This window comes from Ursus americanus, chromosome 12 (genome assembly GCF_024610735.1).
Source record: "Ursus americanus isolate L20-20 chromosome 12, mUrsAme1.1.p, whole genome shotgun sequence".
Classification (NCBI taxonomy): Eukaryota; Metazoa; Chordata; class Mammalia; order Carnivora; family Ursidae; genus Ursus; species Ursus americanus.
The window spans coordinates 59729402-59748962 of NC_142138.1; the positions used below are offsets into that span (position 1 = coordinate 59729402).

General features: G+C 53.0%; 1 protein-coding gene across 2 annotated transcripts in view; it reads right to left on the reverse strand.

Moving 5' to 3' along the window:
* Positions 1–548: 548 nt before the first annotated feature.
* The window catches only part of KCND3 (potassium voltage-gated channel subfamily D member 3), a 227030-nt gene continuing 208017 nt past the window's right edge, over positions 549–19561 (reverse strand). The window contains exons 3-8 of one of the 2 annotated variants that reach the window (XM_045801503.2): positions 15808–15970; positions 9967–10068; positions 9519–9608; positions 7886–7942; positions 6496–6743; positions 549–5801 (exon numbers count right to left, since the gene is read on the reverse strand). In XM_045801503.2, coding sequence (XP_045657459.1) covers positions 5600–5801; positions 6496–6743; positions 7886–7942; positions 9519–9608; positions 9967–10068; positions 15808–15970 — 862 coding nt within the window. In that variant the 3' untranslated portion in view covers positions 549–5599. The remainder of the gene's footprint in view (positions 5802–6495; positions 6744–7885; positions 7943–9518; positions 9609–9966; positions 10069–15807; positions 15971–19561) is intronic. The other variant, XM_087866171.1, reaches the window with a different exon arrangement.

Here is a 19561-nt window from a genome sequence, read left to right on the forward strand (position 1 = left end):
CCACCCAGGCGCCCCCAGTACCCCCATTCTTAACACACTGAAGCCAAGAGAAAAGTGCCTGATGGGAAGTCAGGCAAGGAAGCGACACAACCTAAGTCACCTGATTCCGGCGCCTCCTGCCGTACCCTACACAGCATTTCATTTTGGGCTTGCTTTTTAGTTTCAGACCCTGGGTCAGATGAAGGATTAAAGATGCGGTGTTCTCAGCAGAAGCAGTACCAATAGGTAAAGGCGGGTTTTCTTTCATTATTGCGGGGCTGGGGCTCCAAACAGGGCTGTTGACAAAGGCAGCCCAGTGCTTGAGGACATCCCTGACTAAAGCATACAAACGGGCCAGAACCGTGATCCGTGTGGACGGGCTGCTTGCACTGGGGGGCGGTGGGGGGGGGGGCTGCGGAGGAAAGATGAGACTGCCCGTCAGCACCCTGTGAGATGCTGTGGCTTTTCTCTGGCAAGATAGAAAGCCCCTCCGTGTTCAAGTTACCCTTATTTTCTAGTGGCTAGCAGGAGAACTGGTATGAAAATAACCATTCGTAATCACTTCCGGGTTTGTGGCACATAGTCTGTTTAATCCAGATCGGATACATCAGCTGCAGCAGTGGCACGTGACTCAGTACTGTGAATGATAATACACTGTAACATGTGCACTACAGTTTCAAAGGAAGACGACAGGAAACTCAAGAGTTTTGTTTTTTCCATAGAAAGTTTTCACATGTTTATCTTCCTGCAGTTTTGTACAGTATTTCTTCTTTGCCATTGAGATGTTGGTAAGCAAAGCCCATTTATTATACGAAAATAGAAAAGAACACACTGGATGTTTTTCACGATAACATTAACGGAGGGGCGTGACCTCTAAGGAAAACATTACATTGGAATGTCTGATTATCAAAAATATACCATCCCTCCCACCTCCCAGGTTTGTAAAATAGTCTATTGGTCCAAGGAGCCCCCCAGGACTTGGGTCAGTGCCCTACACTGGTTTGGAGTGACATCAACCAGCGTAGTGAAGTAACCTGCTAAGATAAATGTCATTCCCACACTTGATGAGAAAAACATAGAACATTCTGAATAGAAAACAAGACTCAAAAGGAACCCCTTTAAAGCTGTTTCTTTTTCTGATAGCCACTCTCGCTTCATGATGCAGTTTGGGCTCCAAGGGTCATGGGTCATCAAAATGCTTTTCCTTCAACCAGTCATTTTAAAGCTCTGCAAATGATGAGATTTCATAAGGAAATCAGAAAGGGAAAATGCAAGTCGTCCAGGTTCCCGTTTGTCATGGTTACCATGCCAACGAGTTTAGAAGGGACACTAATAACAGCATTGGGATCTTTCTGCCTTGTAGTTACCCGATGATCGAAGGGAGGGAGCCCGGAGCACTGGACGTCATTAATAACCTCAGAATCTAGGTGTGGGTCCAGTTCAACCATTACCTCTGCGAAGTTAAGACGAGGAAAGAAATCTAGGTACACATCTCCTGCCGTACACTTTTCCTGCCTCTGTTCTGACCTGATCCTGAACTGCAGAACTCGTAATTTGAAAACCAGCTCAAGTCCTCAGCACGTCCACAGGGGGACCTTCGTTAATCACGCATCAGCATTAACTGGCCACGTTAATTTCTGTTCAAATTCTTTGTTTCTCTTAGTTTCACTTTTCTACTTGCTGACCTTAAACTCCTGTGTGATGGTAGACTAATGTGCTCAGCTGTCACTGAGAATACCCGGTCCTTCCAGCGGGATTCTGCGCAGTTAGTCCTGAACTTGACCCGTTAAGAGACTAGGCGTGGTTCACGGTGGTTCTGATGGAATGCTTCCTCCCCCCAGTCACCACCCTGGAAATCCAAGTATGAAAAATAGAAGCAAACCCCAGAGTCATGCAACATGATGTGAAAGAAAAATCTCAGCACAAGATGTCTAAGCCGTGGGTTGCAATCCATTCTGCCACTAACTTGCCATATGAACTTGGATAAGTCACTCAGCTTCTTCCCGGCTGTTTTCCCTCTCTGTGGATCAAGGACTTAGCCACTTGACCTACTACCCTCAGAGGTTGTAGAAAAGGGTGAAAAGGACTCTAGAAGGTATGCTTTGAAATATTTAAGCCCTCTCCTCATGGGGAAGAGGTAGCATTCAGCTGAATGAAAGCTGTTCACTTGTTCACCCTTTTTTTTTTTTTTGACAGAATTGATAGTCCATAGCTGGTTCTACCCAGATAATGGTGGTTTCAAAAGGATGGTTTGTATTAGTACAGTCAAATGGTCCCCAAGGGCTGTTTCCAAGTCGTGTTGCCATTTGCATAAGACTATGTCCTTAGTTACAGCATGAATTCTTTGATGGGTCTTCTCCGAAGAAGCATTGTTCCTCTGAGTGGCAGCAAGTGTAGTGGAAAAAGCATTAGACCAACAGCCAAGGGGCTTGTGTTCTGGTCCCAGCTAGGACATTAATGACTGTACGACCTGGAGCAAGTCCCTTCATTTCTCTGGGCCTCAGCCTTCTATACTGTAAAATCAATTAGACAGTCTTTAATCCCTTCCACTTCTGGTATATTCTTAATTCGACCTTTTCTAAGTTTCCATTCATTTGAACGTAGCCTATGATAATAATAGTTTTTTAATGCTCTCTAATGCTGAGTGGCATCAAATGGGGTAAGTGGTTTTGGGAATCTTCTATTATGCTGAAGTTGTTCAGGAACTACGAAAGCTCGAGAGTCACTTCCCGCGAAAGCCATTGCCTCCAGAAAACCCTGATACCCTGGCTCTTCAGTCACTGGCCAACGAGTTAGACTCATTAAGCCGACTCAGCACGCTTAGGCCTTCTGGTTGACTTACGACAGTCTGCTAGCAGCGTCGTCTTGCTGTATTCTGTTGTGTAGATGTGCCATTTTCCTGGGTTGACGTCTCTTGGACCAGAGGTAAGCTGGGTCTCTTATCCCTGGCTAAGTCTACACTGGGGGATGGAGATGAAGGGGATAGTCTAAAGTCTTTTAGGAACTGGCACAATGTGGGATTTAGAAATGAAATTGAAAGAACACAAAACAGTTCACTAGGGTCAAAAACTGAGAAACTATTGGAGACATGATTTTTAAAAATTTGTTCATTAATTTTTGTGGGAAGCACCAAAAGCCTCCCTTGGTACACTCTCGAACAGATCCTGGGCTGGAGATTGTCATTGTTCTAATCCTCTGATGACCTGTTCCTAGACACGGGCAATTTGTATGTGTACGTAATCAATGTTCCTATTTCCCTCTTTATCCCTTACCCCACTCAGTTTTTATGATGTAAACTTAGATACTACAATACTCCTAACTTTGTTCCATTACCATTCTTTCAAAGGAAAAATTCTGTTTCTAGTCCTTTGCCTGAGATCTACATGGAGTCCAGCCCAGTCCTTTGCCTTCCCTAACGGGATATGTGTATGAAGTGAACGGACTGAAGGACTTGTCCTCAGGTGTGTCTGGGTTGGTCGTGGTGGTGTGTGGGGGGGGGAGGTGTGTGCACATATATTCCTCCGTAGTTGTACAGCTTTTCTGTCTGCTTAGACTTCAAGCTCAGAAGGCCCAAACTACCCCATTCTCATGGGGTGGTTTCCCCCTCATCAGGGGGAAATCCTGGAGGCCAGCCCCAGAGAAAGGACTCAGTTAGTGGTCGGCGAGGATAGCATGAGATAAAGGTAGAAGGCTCCCTCTGCTCTGCCCTTCTGGCCACTTTCTGCTCAGAGGCCACCTCAGAACCCGTTGACCTTCCCCTTCCACGGGGTCAGCGGAGCTGGGGTCCTAGGGAAGCCCACAGAAGGTGTTTCGTAGGTTCCCGACTAGTGAAACTTGTCTAGGTGGTTGTGGTGGGCAGAGAGGTCCTTGGCCCACAGTGACACTGCCAATCACTAACCCGGAGAATGGATAAGGGTCTTCTGGATCTCAGAGCCCAGACTAGAGAGCCTGCAGCTGGGGAGAGTGGGAAGGGGCTTGTCACTAACCGTGAGGCCCACCTGCCCTCCTCTAAGCAGTGAAAAATGGTAGGAGGAGTCCAGAAATGCTTTCCCAGTCCCACCAGGGTGCAAGCCACTTGAACAGGTTCTCCAGAAGTAACATCACCTCACTTGCACGGAGGCGATTAGGCTTCGCCCCCACTTCAGTCACCTTCGGGGACATCAGGCCTGAAGACCCTTCAGACCTCAAACACTTTTCAGGCCAGGCAAGAATCATCTAGAACCGCTTACTTGCTTTCACACTTCCGAGCATCCCTCCTGAAGCACACAGGCTTAATCTTCTGCAGCCTCGGGCTGGGAGCTGCCTCCATCATAAGGTAAGTCAGAGCCTGCCCTTTCTGCTGGCAAGTGCTTCTGGGGCCTCGTGGCAGGATTCTGGGCGGGCTTTATGGTGGGTCCTGAAAGAAGGGTACATAGCGAGGCGCTCCAGGGGCCGACTACAGCTGGGAGCCCTGGGCTCTTCTGTTCTCTCCTCACTGGCACACGCCAGACTCGACGGTGTCTCCTAGGTATTGGCTGTTTCCTGTGTCAAGATCCCAGTGGGGAAAATCTGGCCATTCCCTTTTTTCCCCCAGAAATGGAAACGGCAAAGACCACCGGTTCCAGCCGCAAGGGAAGCACTTTGTTCTATCAAGTGGACTTCCCTCAACCCTAAACTCTCCCGTTTGGGCTTCTTTTCTCTTCCACAGCTGCGTTCACACAGCTGGAACTTCCCAGGCATGAGTCTGCAGGGGCTCGGTAGCGGAGAAGGCTTTACTAACGTCTCAGGATCACTGGGGTCCACGTAGAGACAGATGGCTGGACACAGAGAAAAACAGCCAGGGGGTGAGCAGAGAGGTACAGAGACAAAGGACAGATGGAGGGTAAATGTTGCTGTGTGGTCGGTTGGTAGCTCTGTGCAGGTCAGCTGGGCAATGGGGGCCCAGGCTCAGTTGACCTCACCCACCTGGGGGAATGGAGAGAGAACTCAGCAATAACTGACTTCTGAGCCTAAAAGCTTCTGCTATAAAAGGAGGAAAAAAAAAAAAACAAAAACAAACACCCTCACAAAATGCATTGTTTTGGTTCAAAGGTATTGGGTCCATGGAGAAAAATATTTCACAAAAATCCGTTGGTGTTTTGTTTTCCACCTTTTCCCATGAATAAATATTATCCATTAAGAGCCTTGAAAAAGGTGCTTAAATACACAGTGTTATATTTTCTTCCTGTTTTGCATGTGACAGCTCGGCCTCTGTGCTGCTCTCGGTCTTGTATTTTCCTCACTCGGGTCTCCAGAAACGACTGTTATTGGGTCTGAGGCTCCCCCCTCCAGGCCCTGTCCTGGCACACAGCCTCTACGCCACCCCCCCTGCCATCCCGTCCCCCACCCCCTCCCTTCCTCCGGCCCCAGCGAGATGCAGTAAGTAGCACAGGGCCACGTCCGGTCCGCGCCAGCAGCGGTGAACCTCAGGGGCCCCTTTGCCGCCTCCTTTTCCTTCCAGGCACAAGTTTCAGTGCTAGGGGTGCAAGGGGGCAGGCAGAACGAGTGGGGAAGCGGGGGAGGGAGTGGTCCCAGCGGCCACCCACCCACATGCCAGCCCCCTTTGCTCCCATTCCCCGCACTGGCCCTCTGTCCAGCGGTTTTACAAGGCGGAGACCTTGACGACATTGCTGGCTATGGAAGGAATGTTCGTGTTGGGGCCGGGGGTGGCAGGGGGTGGCCGACTTTCCCCCTCTGGGGTGAGCGCTGGGGGGGTAGGGATGCTGATGATGGCTGTGGTGATCTGGGATGTTTTGCAGTTTGGTCTCAGTCCGTCGTCTGCTTTCAAATTAAGGCTGGAGCGACTGGGATAAAAAAAGAGTGAGTTGGTGACTGTGCTTCCTGCTAATGTCCCCGAGTGTCCTTGACCCCCACACGTCTAGCTCACGGTAACGAGGAGGAAGAAGCTCCGGCGTTCCTCTGTCTCTGCTCTTGGTAATCAGTCTGTCACTATCCAGTCTAATTATTATTTCTAACAATGATCACGTATACTGGGCTCTGGAATTCAGAGTATTCGTTTTTCTCCCTCCCACAGACCGTTTACCTATCCTTTGTGGCATTTGGCTATTGTTTTCCCTGAGTTCCTTGCAACTCACTGGAGGCAGTGGGAAGTGGCCGAAAAGGGAGGGAAAACGTCAGCCTGTGGTTCAGAGTCAGCCTGGGATAAGCCGCGTCTAACACAACCGTGAACATTGTTTCCCTGGGAGAACGATCCATTCTTTGCACTGGGGTAGGTGTTTCGCTTTGCTTGGTTTTTTTTTTTTTGGTTTCCCAGTTATCGTTTCTGGTCTCTAACCTCACATTGGGCCTAAGCCTGCTATAGCGCCCTCCCCAGCAAACGAAGGGCCTTTGGGTTAACTTGCAAGGGTAAGGCAGGTGGAGGGGCTCCTGTATTACATCAAGGGATGGAGGGCTGGAGGCTCTGCGAAGGCCGAGGCCGTTCCCTTCTGGGACGGGCGAGACCGGAGCCTCGGGGACTGAGGGGGATGGAGCGCCCACCTGGTGGTGAGGGAGGGCTGCTCGCTGCCCTGGATGTGGATCGTGCTGAGTTCCTGCATGCTGCGCAGGCGCGTGGCCGGCAGGCTGGAGTTGGGCAAGTGCGTGCTCTTCTTACTACGCCGGGAGCAGCAGGTGGTGGTGAGGCCCGGGTGACTGGACAGTGAGGGGCTTCTTGTGGACGGGTAGTTCTGCATCGAGCTTTCCATGCAGTTCTGCTCAAACATCTGCTCATCAACGAACTCGTGGTTCTGTGGGAAGCAGAAGGAGAAGAAGTAGGAAAGGGGATGGGAAGGAGGGGGATGAGCCCCCAGGCGCCGGGGGGCTGCCTGCCTCTGTCTGGGCCTTGAGAGGAGGGCTCCCAGGTGCCTGGAGCACGGTTAAGCGTTCGGGAGGGGCGATGTCCCACAGGCATCAAAGGCAGAAAGAAGAAGGTTCCTATTGGCAGCCCTGGCCTTGAGGTGGAAGGGTGGGGACTGCGGCCGTGAGATCACGATGGGCTTTGAGCTGACGGGATCCAGAGGGCCTGGAGGGATCTAGTGGCTTCCTCAGAGCTAGAAGCCGACTTGACTGACTCTGCAGGGTTTGCCCAGGATCTCTCGGGGGTGGCAGGTAAGGAGTCGCTGACCCTGGGGAGTGGGAACGCTAAGCAGTCTTGACTACTGGGTTGGATTTAATGGGTAAGATCCTTATGAATCCTGAGTACATGTGAGATGGAAGCTTTTGAAGGCACTGGATTATTCATGGAATTGGGAGAGCTTTGCTCTTGAAGGCCTATGGGGTCAGACTGTCCGGGTTATGATTTCTTTTCATTATTGTGTCCCCCCCCCACCTGATTATGGGATGTGTGGATCCTTAATGTATCTGGAGGCACGGGATTCCCTAAGTCACTTGTGAGCGTGGGAAGGAATGCTAACAGCCTTCTGCTGCTGAACCCAGGATAACGGGGGGGGGAGGAGCTGTTTGGTCAAGGTGACTCAAAATCTATGGCGTTAACGGTCTGGCTGAGGCCGCCAGTCTGGAGAGAAGTTGCATGGGAGGAGAGTACAGAGAGAGACCAGCCCTGGCAGCCAGGACCAGGAGTCCCTGCAGAGCTGGGGAAGGGGCCCAGGGACACTCACAGGGGACCGACTTGGCTGCCACGTTCTGCCACCCTCTCCAAGCCCTTGGAGGTCAAAGGAGGTCAAAGGAGGGAAGCAGACAAGCAGTCGGGTAGTGCAGCAAGAACCCCCAACAGCCTGAGCTGCTGCTGGGGGTGGCAGTAGAGGTAGGAAAAGCCCCAGAAGAATCGACAGCACATGCAGAGAACCAGACCAGGGGGTAAAAAGAGGAGAATCCACAGACTCAGAAGAATCAGAGAGAAAAAGAGCAATTGAATTTAAAAAACTGATACCTTGATGGTAGAAGTTCGTACAGATAACAGGGGATCATCCACAAGATAAGACAACCCCTGCGGGACAACGTGCCAGCAGAAGATAAAAACACCATTGATTGTACATTCCAGCATTCCCAAGCTCAGTTCTGACATCCAGTCCCCCCAGCCCAGCATTCCACCCGGGAGTCCAACATTCCAGCCCTTGCTCCCGGCATTCTCTCTCCCTTGGCTCCAACACGACCCTGCTCAAACCCCGCGTTCATTCCTCCCATCCCCACATCCTGCTGCTTCTAGCCCAACATTCCTCCCCTGAAGTCCAGCATTCCATCTCTTTCACCCCAGCCCTTCCCGCCCGCGACCCCACAATCCGACATTCGCTCCCGCAGATTCAGCATTCCACCCCTTCAGTGCCAGCATTCCGTCCCTCCATCCCCAAAGTCTCCGTTCTTCAATGCCAACATTCCAGCCCCTCAAACCCAAACATTTTTACCCATATCCTTTCAGTTGACACATTCCACCCAGCACATGCAACTTGGAAAGGGCAGTTGGGTCCAGGCCTATCCCGTTGGCAAGCTCTGAGTCTTTGAGAGAAGTTCTAGATACACATATGTAGTTCTTGATGGTAAGACATAGCTGATAAATCCTGGAAACTAGGGTTCTCGGAGTACTTTCCCGCTTTGGAAGCCCTCTTTGGGTTCAACCGCCATTCACAGTATCTGCACTGGGCTCATGGTAAGAGTCATCTGACATCTAGTCCCCCTGCATCTAGAGGCCGGGATATGGGACATTCAAAAGTAGAAAGCTCCTTCCCTACTGTGCTGAGCCCTGACCGTGGGCTCTCTGGGGAGGGCGGGCCTAGAAGGCACAGGGAAAGGTTGCACTTTGTCTCTTGGGCTTGTCCATCCTGACGTCTCCACTTCCCTGCTGTTCCTCGAACTTTTTGCCAAGGGTCCAGGGTTGGCCCCACTGCCTTTCCTTTCAGTCTGTTTGTGGGGCACAGGCAACATGCCACATTCCAGCTACAGTGTCCTAAACCACGGCTCTATTTTAACAGTCTTGCAGAATCTGAACTCCCTGGGCCCTACAGGGTGACTAAGAGGGAGACAATACAATCCCTGGCTAGAGAAATAGAGGCACCGCCTCCTTCATTCACTCTAAGGAGCGATGGAGGGAGCAAAAGGGCCCCACACATTGCATCAGCCTAGCCCCTGGGACAGGACAAAAACTGATGCCCTCCTCCACTGCCCTGTAGCAATCTAGGATAAATTCAGCTTGAGTTTTGAAGAGTGATGCCCATCCGGACTGAGAAACCGAGAGGCAGAGCCCTTAGCTCTCAGTCACCACGAAAACGGGCTCTCGGGACCATGTAGGGGTGGGCAGAAAGGCTGGGGGTGATGGCCTTCTATCTGCTGCAGGATGCAGCAGGCCTCCTACCCTGGAGACTGCGCCCCCCCCCCCCTTGGGGTCTTCCTCCCAAGGGTTGACAGAGACCTCATCATTGCTTTTTGAATATGAAGGGGACAGACTCTGACTCGTGCAGCCTGGGCCCAGGACGAGGGCGTGGGCGCAGAGTTCCTGCTCCCTGAGCAGCGGCCCTTGGAAAGGTGGAGGGGGGCGGGGATGGGAAGGAGCGCAGCGGGCTGGGACTCACAGTGGTTTTCTCCAGGCAGTGCAGCAGATGGTGGTGCTGGCTCTCAATGAGGGAGGTGCTCTTGCCCATGTTCTCCTCCTCCGGCGTGCCCTAGCCGGAAAAGAAGAGAGGCTGAGGCTCACGCTGTGGGCTCCTCCCGTCTTCTCCGTGTCCTTCATTTCTCCACAGGAGGCGGGAGGGCACCAGAAAAATCGGGACGAACCAAATTTCAGGCTCCCCAGAGAACAGGCTAGCTTTGGGGCTGGGAGCCCTGGCTCTCCGCCTGGGTCAGGGGTCGTGCTGATAATCCTATGGGAGAGGTCCGTGGAGGGGTGCACCCTGGAGAAGGTCTGGAAGCCTGTCCTTCTTAGGGTTCACATTGGGGCTTTGGGGGTAGTGGTGCCCCTGGAAAGAGAAAAGAAGCCCGTCCCCCTCCCCTCCGCCCAGTCCAGGCCCTGCGGGCGCCTACCATCAGCTCCAGTGCCTCCGTGAGGAGTCCGTTGCGCTTGCTGTGCAGGTAAGCATTGGAGCTGCCTGTCTTGGCCACGCGGATCCTGGCAAGGCGGGCCTTCTGCGATCGGCAAAGAAAAAAGAGTGAGCGAGCCTGAAAGACCAGACCGCGAGCCTGGCAAAGCCAACGACAGCAAGCCGTCCCAGCGCGGCCGTGTTCCCAGGTGATGCCTTACGAAGGACACGGCTCTCTGTGTGCGGACCCTGGCACTGGCTCTGAGACTCTGCACACCCGCTCGGTGCAGCCTGGTCCTGGGCAGAGTTCCTGGGGGTCTCCACTCACCTCTCCAGCCGTGGTGCAATCCGGCAGCAGAAATACCACGCATCAAAGCCCGCCCTCCTCCCAAAAGCTTCATGACCTTTACCGACTCGGTATCGCACTGGACTATTTCTCATCTCTGGACTGCCAGCTCCAAGAAGGGGCATGTGTTGGAGCTCTCCCAACGCTCCCCTAGGGCCCGGTGCTGCCCCGTGTATCCAGCAGGCACCCAAACATCAGTTAATTAGGAGAAAAGCAAGGAGTGTGCATCTGTGCCCTTTAACACGTCTTCACTTCCTCCCTGTTTTGCCCTTCGCACTCATTACTCAGGGAGTATATGGTTTCTGCTTTTACCTTGCTACTGCCTCCCCGAATGTAAATTCCGTGACAGCAGGAGTTTTCGTTTTGTTCATGGGTGTATCCCCATTGCCTAGTAATTTTTAGATCAATACGTGTCTTTAAAATCTCATGTCTGTTTTGGGGAGTGGATGCGTGCATGGAGGGGCCAACACGCGTCTGTGTTTGCCACACGTGTCTGTGGGAACAAGAGCAGGTGCACGCGTGTGCGATGCACAGCCCACTGTGTGCATGAGACAGGGGAGGATGGAACACATTTTTACACACCACTCTGGCTTTAACTAGGACGACTGGAAACTTCCCCGGCCCCAGCCTGGGAAGCCTGGAGCAGATTCCCCTGCAGGAGGGTGGCACGGTGTCTCATGGCAAGCGCACCCGTCTCGCTTGCCGAAGCAGGGGGGAGGCTGGACCCACCGCACGCACATTGGCTGCTCCTCTCCTTCCTAATAGCCATAATCAGTGTCACTGTGATGGCAGCACAACCGCGGACTGAGGCCCAAGAGGAAAGAGGCTTTAGGAAAGAGGGAGAAGGGACGGGGAAAGGGCTTCCTGCTGGTTTACAAAAATGCAGCCAGAGTCTGGGCTCCTGGAGACGTAGAGCCAGTGCTAGGTCCTCGTGGGAAGCAGAAGAGTCCACAGGGACTCACGGATCCGTCCTGGGGCAGAGGAGTCCCTTCTCTCCCTCTGTGAAAGTCCGCGGTGACTTGGCCATGGACTCTGAGCGGGGCAGGAGGCCTTGGGAAATTGTGGCAATTCCCATTTCTTGCCTACCTCTCCCCAGCACGGGCAAGTGCCCCTTCCCAGGGTCCTGCTGGGCTGCTTCATGTGCTAAAAAGGGGCCAGGGAGTCAGATTTAGGCTGTCAACGGAAGCGCAAAGAACACAGTAGATCTCTTGTTTCCTGTGCCCTGCGTGGCCCCACAGGGACAGCTCGACTCCCTTTCCTGGCTTCAGAATACGGGGAAGAGGCCAGGGCTTGGGCCCAGCTCTGTCTGTGAATCAGAGGAAGAGGGCTTCTCTAGATGGTGAGAGCGGAAAGGGGAATCCAGCAGGGAAAGGATGGCCAGGAAGCCCTGTCAGCCCTCTTCTCTCTGAGCCAAGAACTTCCATCCCAGGCCCAGGACGGCGCCAGGCCTCCCCTCCGCAACGTGTCTACATTCAAGCACGGAGCTCATCATCTGAGGATGTGGCTGTTATTGCCTTGGGTGAGGACCGGGTGTGGAGAGCTGCATATGGAAATCCAATTGTGTCAAGCTCGTTACAGCCCTTATATAATTTGATTGCACCACTTAGAGCCAGACCTTTCTCGTATCTGGGGTCTGTCTTCATTACTTTCTAGAGATGAAAGATTCTCCTGTTCTCCTTTGTGGCACTTCTTTTAATCTTATCTTACCCTGGGCTCTATTAAAGCAACAGATTGTCATATCATATGCCCAACACTGTTTAATCATTTCCCACACAGGATAAAGAGGTTTGCAATGTATTTACAGAACCATACCCAGCACATGAAATTTGGGGAGGATTTCTCGTTTGACTTTGAGCTCCTGAGAGCCGGAGTCTGGCTTACGCTTTTTTTTATCTTCGGCGTCTGACACGGGGCTGTGCACGGAGCAGGTGCAAGCCAGGCTGCTGAGGACCCAGGAAGGAGGACGGTCCTTCCCGGTTGGACAGAAGTCCATTAATAAGGCCCTGGTCACAGGCTCATCCCTGTGGGGACTCGTTAGCTTCTCCCTCCCCCACTGGCCATGAGCGCAATGTGAGAGGTTCAAAGAGAATGTGGTCATCATCTAGGCGATTCTGAAGACAACAAAATGGAGGATATGAGGGGAAGTAACTTCTCCAGGGTAAGGCAGCAGGCTGGCGGGGGGAAGGGGGGCTTCCACTCAGGCCTCCCTACCTTCAGGCCAAATGCTGCCTCCGCAACAGCCCTCTCCCTGAATTTCAAGGCCTGCCAGGCAACTTTCTAAACCGGAAGAACAAGGCCCAGGAAGTTGCAGCTTCAGAAAGGATGGAGATTCCAGGGTTGACGGGGAGGTCTGGAAGGAGGATGTTTCCACTCTGGGTACAGTTCCAGGTGCGGTCTGGGCCACGAGTATTGACATCTCTTACCCCGGGAGAGGCAGAAGAAGGAGAAAGAAGGAGACGTGGAAAAGCCACAGGAGAGCACGGCCCATTGTACCCTCGGGCATTCACCCCAGAGAAATGAAAAGTTACGTTCACGCAAAAACCTGTTCATGAATGTTCTCAGCAGCTTTACTTCTAATAACCAAAAATGTGGTTCTTCTAGTCCATGGCACATGATACATGCACGTCATGCGATACTGCCCAGCGGGAAAAAGGAATGGACTATTGATACAGACAACTTGGATACATCTCCAGGAATTATGTGAAATGGAAAAAAACAAACCGCCCCCCCGCCAAAAAACCTCCAAAGGTTACCTACTGCACGAATCCATTTATGTAGCATTTTTGAAATGAAAACATTGAATAAATGGAGGACAGGTAAATGGTTGCCGGGGGTTAGGGAAGGGATAGAGGTAGGGTGGGAGGAATCCTTCCGGTGCTGGAACGGTTCAGCACCTTGACCAAGGCGTTGGAGGCATGAACCCGCATGGTATCACACTTCACACTCGCACACTCCCTCACACGAGGACACGTCAGACTGGGGAAGTCTGAATGGGATTCGCGGATCGTATCAACATCCGAACCCTGGTGGTGATAATCTTATAACTTCCATGTGAATCTTAGCTCAATAAAAATCACTAAAACCCCCCCAAACCCACTCCAGATGTTCCCTTCTCTCTGTCCGCTGCTAGACCTCCTTAGTTGATCTTCAAATCTTCAATTCACTTGGCTTCGAGAACCTAGTCTCTGAAGCAAATAGTCATGGAGTTCGTTTTTGGTAACAACCCCAAGCAAGCCAGTCGTGACGGGAAAGGATGACAACTTTTTAAGCCTTCCCTTTACAGCGGACGCCGGTGGGCTGGAGCATAACTTTGCGGCTGTCTAGCTCCCGAGTGTGTGGTCTGGACTGAGAGCTATTAGCTTCCCTGACCCCCTCCCTGTCCCATCTCTCCACCCCCCCCCCCAAGTCTCCTGTACCTGCCTTCCCTGTTTCCCGGTTACAGACCCAGCGCTGGAAGCAGGCAGTGGTCTCATATTCTTTTTCTTTTTCTTTTTTTTTTTTTTTGCCTCTCACAAGAAGCCCAAGGTGAAAGAGACAGAGCCAGCAACCTTGAGGAGAGGCAGTATCCAGGGGAGGTGAAAACACGGTAAATATTTACTTGGATTTCAAAGGGAGAGGGAAGAGGGTGGGGGGGGGAGGCAGAAGGGAGGGAGTGTCAGCTTTAGCAGCTAGAAGGAGGGACACGCCAAGTCTGATCCCTTCTGCACTGTAATCACACAGGATGAGCTCTGTAAAGTCCCAGTGGAAATGACCACTGTTCCGTTCTTTGCAGGGGTGAAACAGCAGGGGATGCGATGCCCTGAGAGGTGGGTAGGTCAGGGTGCGGGCACAGAGGGAAGGGCAGCTGCAGGAACAGTTTCAAGCCCAGCAGTAGGCTGGTGTGTGAGCTGGGGATTCCTTTGACCCTCACCCGCTGAACCAAACATCTACGTCAGCCTTGCTCCTGGGGAGTGGCCCTCTAGGACCCCTGGCCCTTTCTTGAGGCCAGCATAATGAATTTAGATGTTGTCCACATTTGCCAGCTGACTCGAACAGGGAATGAGATAAGACTTCTATTTCTGGGTGGCTAGTAGAGGGTGGGGTGGGGAGGCCTGGACCGTGGGCGAAGAGGTAGGAAATGGGTGCGGGAGGTGGGGGGGGAGGGAGAGGACAGCACAGAGCCAGAAGATCGATCTAAGGCGGCTGGCAACCTTACAGAGCCAGGTCAAGACAAGTCAAAAGGTATCTCAGCACAGGCTGAGGGGGCGACCACAAGGGCACACAAAAGGGGCTATGTCGGAAGTGGGAACCGACTGGATTCATTATATAATTGCATAACCTATATTATTAAGTATTATTCTATGTAAATCACCATACGCTTCAGAGCTAAGTTTCATGAACATTGTGACTTCGTTTCAGACAGCATAGACAGATATGTGCTGAAATTCTGGATTCCTCTGATAAGTCAAGGAAGCCCTGTCCCTTGGTGTTAGCCCTGGAACTGGGAGGCCAGCAGCAGGGATCGTGGGGGGAGGAAGCCACGAGCTGCACACAGGGCCTGACACAGCGCGGGTGCAGGAAATGTTTCTGGAATAAATGAACGAAAGAAAGAATACAATAAGCCCTCATAAGTGACCCTCTCAACAAAGTCTCCCCTGCCCACTGTACCCAGAAAGGCTCTGACCGTACCCCCTGGATGTTGAGCGGCTGCCGAAGGGTACTTATTTCAGCCCAGATCAGAAGAGAAATGGCAAACGGCCCCCGCGGTCCTCCCTTTTCCTGGAAGGAAGCTGGCAAAAGTCAGGACCCAAGAACCCTCACTAGCCAGATGCCCTGAGAACGCACCACAGCCCTCAGACAGGCTTCCTCGTTCCGCGGGCGAATGCGGGCATGCGCCGCCCGGCCTTCTTAAGCAGTGATTACTGGACATCGCCGCGAACTTTCCTCAGGACCAATGGCTATTCTCCTGGTCACCAACCGCAGTTCGGTGCCTGAACCCCAGACACCCCGAGGTGACCGAAGCCCGTCGTGACGTTTGTTCTGGAACTCAGCGGCCTCAGAACGTTCTCCTCTCAGAGCTTTCGCTTTTCTCCTCAGCAAATTTCTGTTCTGTCTGTGTGTTGTGTGTCAGCTAGCAGAGGGGATCGGAGAGCAATTACGTGCCCCAGTCAGCTCCTGGCAGGGACAGGGAGGGGGCCGGGGCCCTGAGTGTTGGCGGCTGAGGTCTTGAAGGGGAAGCCAGGGCTCAAGGAAATTGCACAGAACATCCGGGAGGGAGACAGTCAGTTTCTGGATGATTGAGGGCTTATTGCACTTTGCAGCTGACCGGGGCTTGGAGCTGGAATGCAGGACACTGGTCGGTAAGAAGGGACATGAAGCTGCCTTACCTTCCAAAGCCAGAGGCCGTCTGGGCAGGGATCCGCCCCGGAAGTCCAGGCCTGGCGACCTGACTGTGACCGCAGCCCAAGGCCCAAAGCAGAGGGCTGGGCCCCTGACTGAGCCCCCCAGGCTGAGGCTTACCTTTTGTGCCCTGCGTTTATCAGCTCTCTGATTCTGGTGGTAAATCCGGCTGAAGTTGGAAACGATCACAGGGACCGGCAGGGCGATGACCAGGACGCCACTCAGGGAGCAGATGGAGCCAAAAATCTTCCCTGCAATTGTCTTGGGCACCATATCTCCATATCTGAGAGAGAGAGAGAGAGAGAGAGAGAGAGAGAAACAAGTATAAGGAAGAGAGGTCACTGAGGAAACAAGCCAGGCTTCCCTACCCATCACTCACCTATCCATCCATCCATCCATCCGTCCATCCGTCCATCCATCCATCCATCTATCCATCCATCCATCCATCCATCCATCCATCCATCCATCCATCCATCCGTCCGTCCATCCATCCGTCCATCTATCCGTCCATCCGTCCATCCGTCCATCCATGCATCCATCCATCCATCCATGCATCCATCCATCCATCCATCCATCCATCCGCCTGTCCATCCATCCATCCCTTCATTCAACAGTTGTTTGAAGTACCTACTACGTGCCTACTCTGACCTGGGAGTGAACAGAAAAGATTCCTGTGTTCCCAGAGGCGATCACCTACAAGGGGAAGACCATAAACAAGGGAACACACCGACGTGTCATTATTTCCATGAAGAGAAGAGAGACAGGTGCTGTGCCAGGCGGGGGCAGCGTGGCCAGGAACAGCCTCTCTGAGGAGCTGACATTTCAGCTGAGATCTAAAGCTCAAGGGTCCGGCCATGCAACACACGTGGGCAAGAGCGTGCCAGGCGGAAGGAACAGAAAGGCAGAGGCCCTGAGGGAGGAGGGAGTGGGGGGGGCTCTGGGAAGGACTGCAGGCCCACCAGTGGGGGGGCGGGGGCGGAGGGTAGCTACAAAAGGAGGCGGAGGCCACCCCACGGAGTGTGGATTTTGTGCCAAGTGCAACCAGCAGCCACGGATGAGTACTGGGAAGGAAAGCGGCACAATCTCATTTATGTTCATAAAAATAACAAACAATAAACCCACCCTCTGTTCACGTGGAGACTTCCAATGCCCAAAGGCCTTCTGCACGCTTACCTCCCACAAGCTCCACGGACCCTGGGAACTTTGTGTCCTCAGCCCCACTGTGCAGATGCGGGAAGTGAAGCTCCCAGGCAGGGGGACTGCCCACGCTGGGGGAGAGGCTGGGATTAAAACCCATTCCTCTTGCTTTCATCTCTTTTCTACCAACCACACCATCTCAGAGGGCAGCCGTGAGCTCCAAAACTCAGCCCCTTAAGCCACGCAGCCACTTTGGGACAGCGCCGTTGCTCTCGGAGCTCTGAGAAACTCTCCGAAGTACTTCACACCCTGGCAGCCGCCCCCTGGGGACCAGCTGGGCCTGGCTTGGGCTCAGCCCCGGGCAGGCAGGCCAGAGCCTCTCTCCTCCAATCAATAAGGTACTCTCCACAGTAGTTAAGCGTTTAGCCTCTTCTTTATTGAGATAAATTAAAGGCTTTATTAGGCAAAGAGCTGTGATGACTCCTTTGGCCAAAGCCAGAAACACCATCTCCCCCCTTCCCCTGGCCCTTTGAGTGTTTGGAGCAGAAGCAGCTGGAGGAGGACCAGGATTTGCTGCCACCGAATAGCGAGGCCCAGAGTCCCTTGACCTGAGGGGACCCAGGTGTCCTGAGGACGCAAAGGAGAAGGGGAGGGGGACAGGGCAGATCTTTTCAGGAGTGTGATGTCCTCCCCTCCTAAGCACCTAAGGGCTCTGTGGATGATATGTCAGCCGCTGACACATATTTGGAGAGTGAATGAGTGACCTCATTTAAGCCTCTCGACACCCTGTGAATTAGGCTCCTCTTTTGCGGACGCTCTTCCTTCTCCCTCGGTGTCTTGGCCCTTTGTCTGGGCTTCAAGCTGTCCCTGTCACACCACGGACACGAAAGCCTGAGGCCACTCTTTCTGGGAACACTGACCCAAGGCTCACCTCGGCCGTGCTGCTCAGGAGGGCCCTCCAGCGGTGTGGTTGAGAACCTGGCTTCCGGACTCAGGCGGCCTGGGTTCAAGCCCTGGCCAGCTCACCCTCAAATCACTGCATGACCTTGAGGGAATGTGGCTTTGGGGCTCGGCCTCCTTGTCTGTCAAGGGCAGCGAGAACGAGCAACCTGGACCACGATCCCCTTGTCACACGTGCAGTCGCATAAACATACACACCATGGCTTTGGTCCAGGCGTCCCGGAAACCGTGGTCTCCGTGGCTGGGAATCCACTCTAAAAACACAGCGGATCGTCCTGCGTTCAGCTAATCCCGATGACGAAGGAAGGGGGCTGCCCCCAGAGGCGAATGATGTTAGCTGGGATTTTCGGGTATGTGACTGAAAGGTGGACATCAAGCTCACGGCCACGGGTGGAACTGAAGCGTGGCAGGTGTATGGAAGCACAGTGTCAAAAAGGCTACATTTTGGGGTGATGGAGGCTGGTGAGAAATGCTAAGGACACAGAAAGGTGGAAGAAAGAGGGAGGAGTAGAGCCGTGCCCGCTGCTGGCACAGATGGTCTGCTGGTGACAGACGATAGAGCGAAAGCAGGGCAACTCCACTCCCGTGCGCTCTCTGCCTTCTGCACCCAGAAGAACAGGCTTTATCTTGGAGAGGCTGCGACAAATGTGGGGGGAAAGGATGCGGAGCTCCGGAGAGGGGAGGGGAGAGCGGGCGAGTGCGCAGCTGTCTTTGGCGGAGGCACCGCACAGGCGCACCTGGATCCCGCCCCAGGAGACAGGAGGGGTGCACAGATGGAGTTGTAGAACATCGCCCATCGTCGCAGAAACCGTGGCGCGGTGCAGAAACACCGAGAGACTGGAGGCCAAAAACCGCTGTGTTGATATTTTTGAAGACGAGGGAAAGGAAGCCTGAGAAGCCACCAACCAACAGGCTTGGCACCCATCGATTCTGCCATCCGAAGGCTGGCAGAAGAGAGCAGGTATTAAGTGGACAGCTTGCGAACACTGGGAAGATAAGCCGTACTGCTCACGAGGCACGCGTCTTGCCAAGTGAGCCTTATCTCTTGTTTTGGGAGGGTTCGCTGGCTGGTGGACCGAGGGACTGCGGCGCCGTGATCTTCGCAAGGGGCGTTCTTGTCCCAGTTCTTGGTACCCTTGACAAGCTGGAGGAATGGGTGTGGATGGCAGTGCGGTCAGGAGGGGCTGAACAGACACCTCCAGTCTTCTGGCACTTTCCAAAGATGACCAACAAGCGGTCCTATGCCGGCGAAGGAAGTTCCCGGCTTTCACAGTAGAAGGGTCTCCTCTAGTGAAAGGGTGAATAAGTAAATGAAATAAAGAATGGATGGAAAGCTCCGTCTCCAGTGGTGTGTTCCAGAATTTCTCAGCAACTTATGTAAAGCCAGAGGGAGGCAGCATGGCCTAATGATTGAGAGAGGAGACTGGAGACAGGTCCCAGGTTGATCCCCGGCCCCACATTACTTACTGGTTAAGTGACCTTGGGAAAGTTATTTAAGCATAGCCTCTACCAATATAAAGTAGGTTTTATATACCTAACTTACAGGGTTGTTGGAATAATTAATGAGATGATTCAGAAGAGGCACTTAATGCGGTCTCTGGGTAAATGTAAATTCTCTATAAATAACCAGTGCGGTGGGCACCTCTTGTTTTGTCTGCTAATGGTCTGCCCATCTAGGATCTGTGCCCTCCCCACCGTTACAACATAAACTGTTTCCCGAGGAGCTGCTGTATTCTTACAAAGCTCCCCCTCTGCCCCTGCTCCCACAAGGCATGGT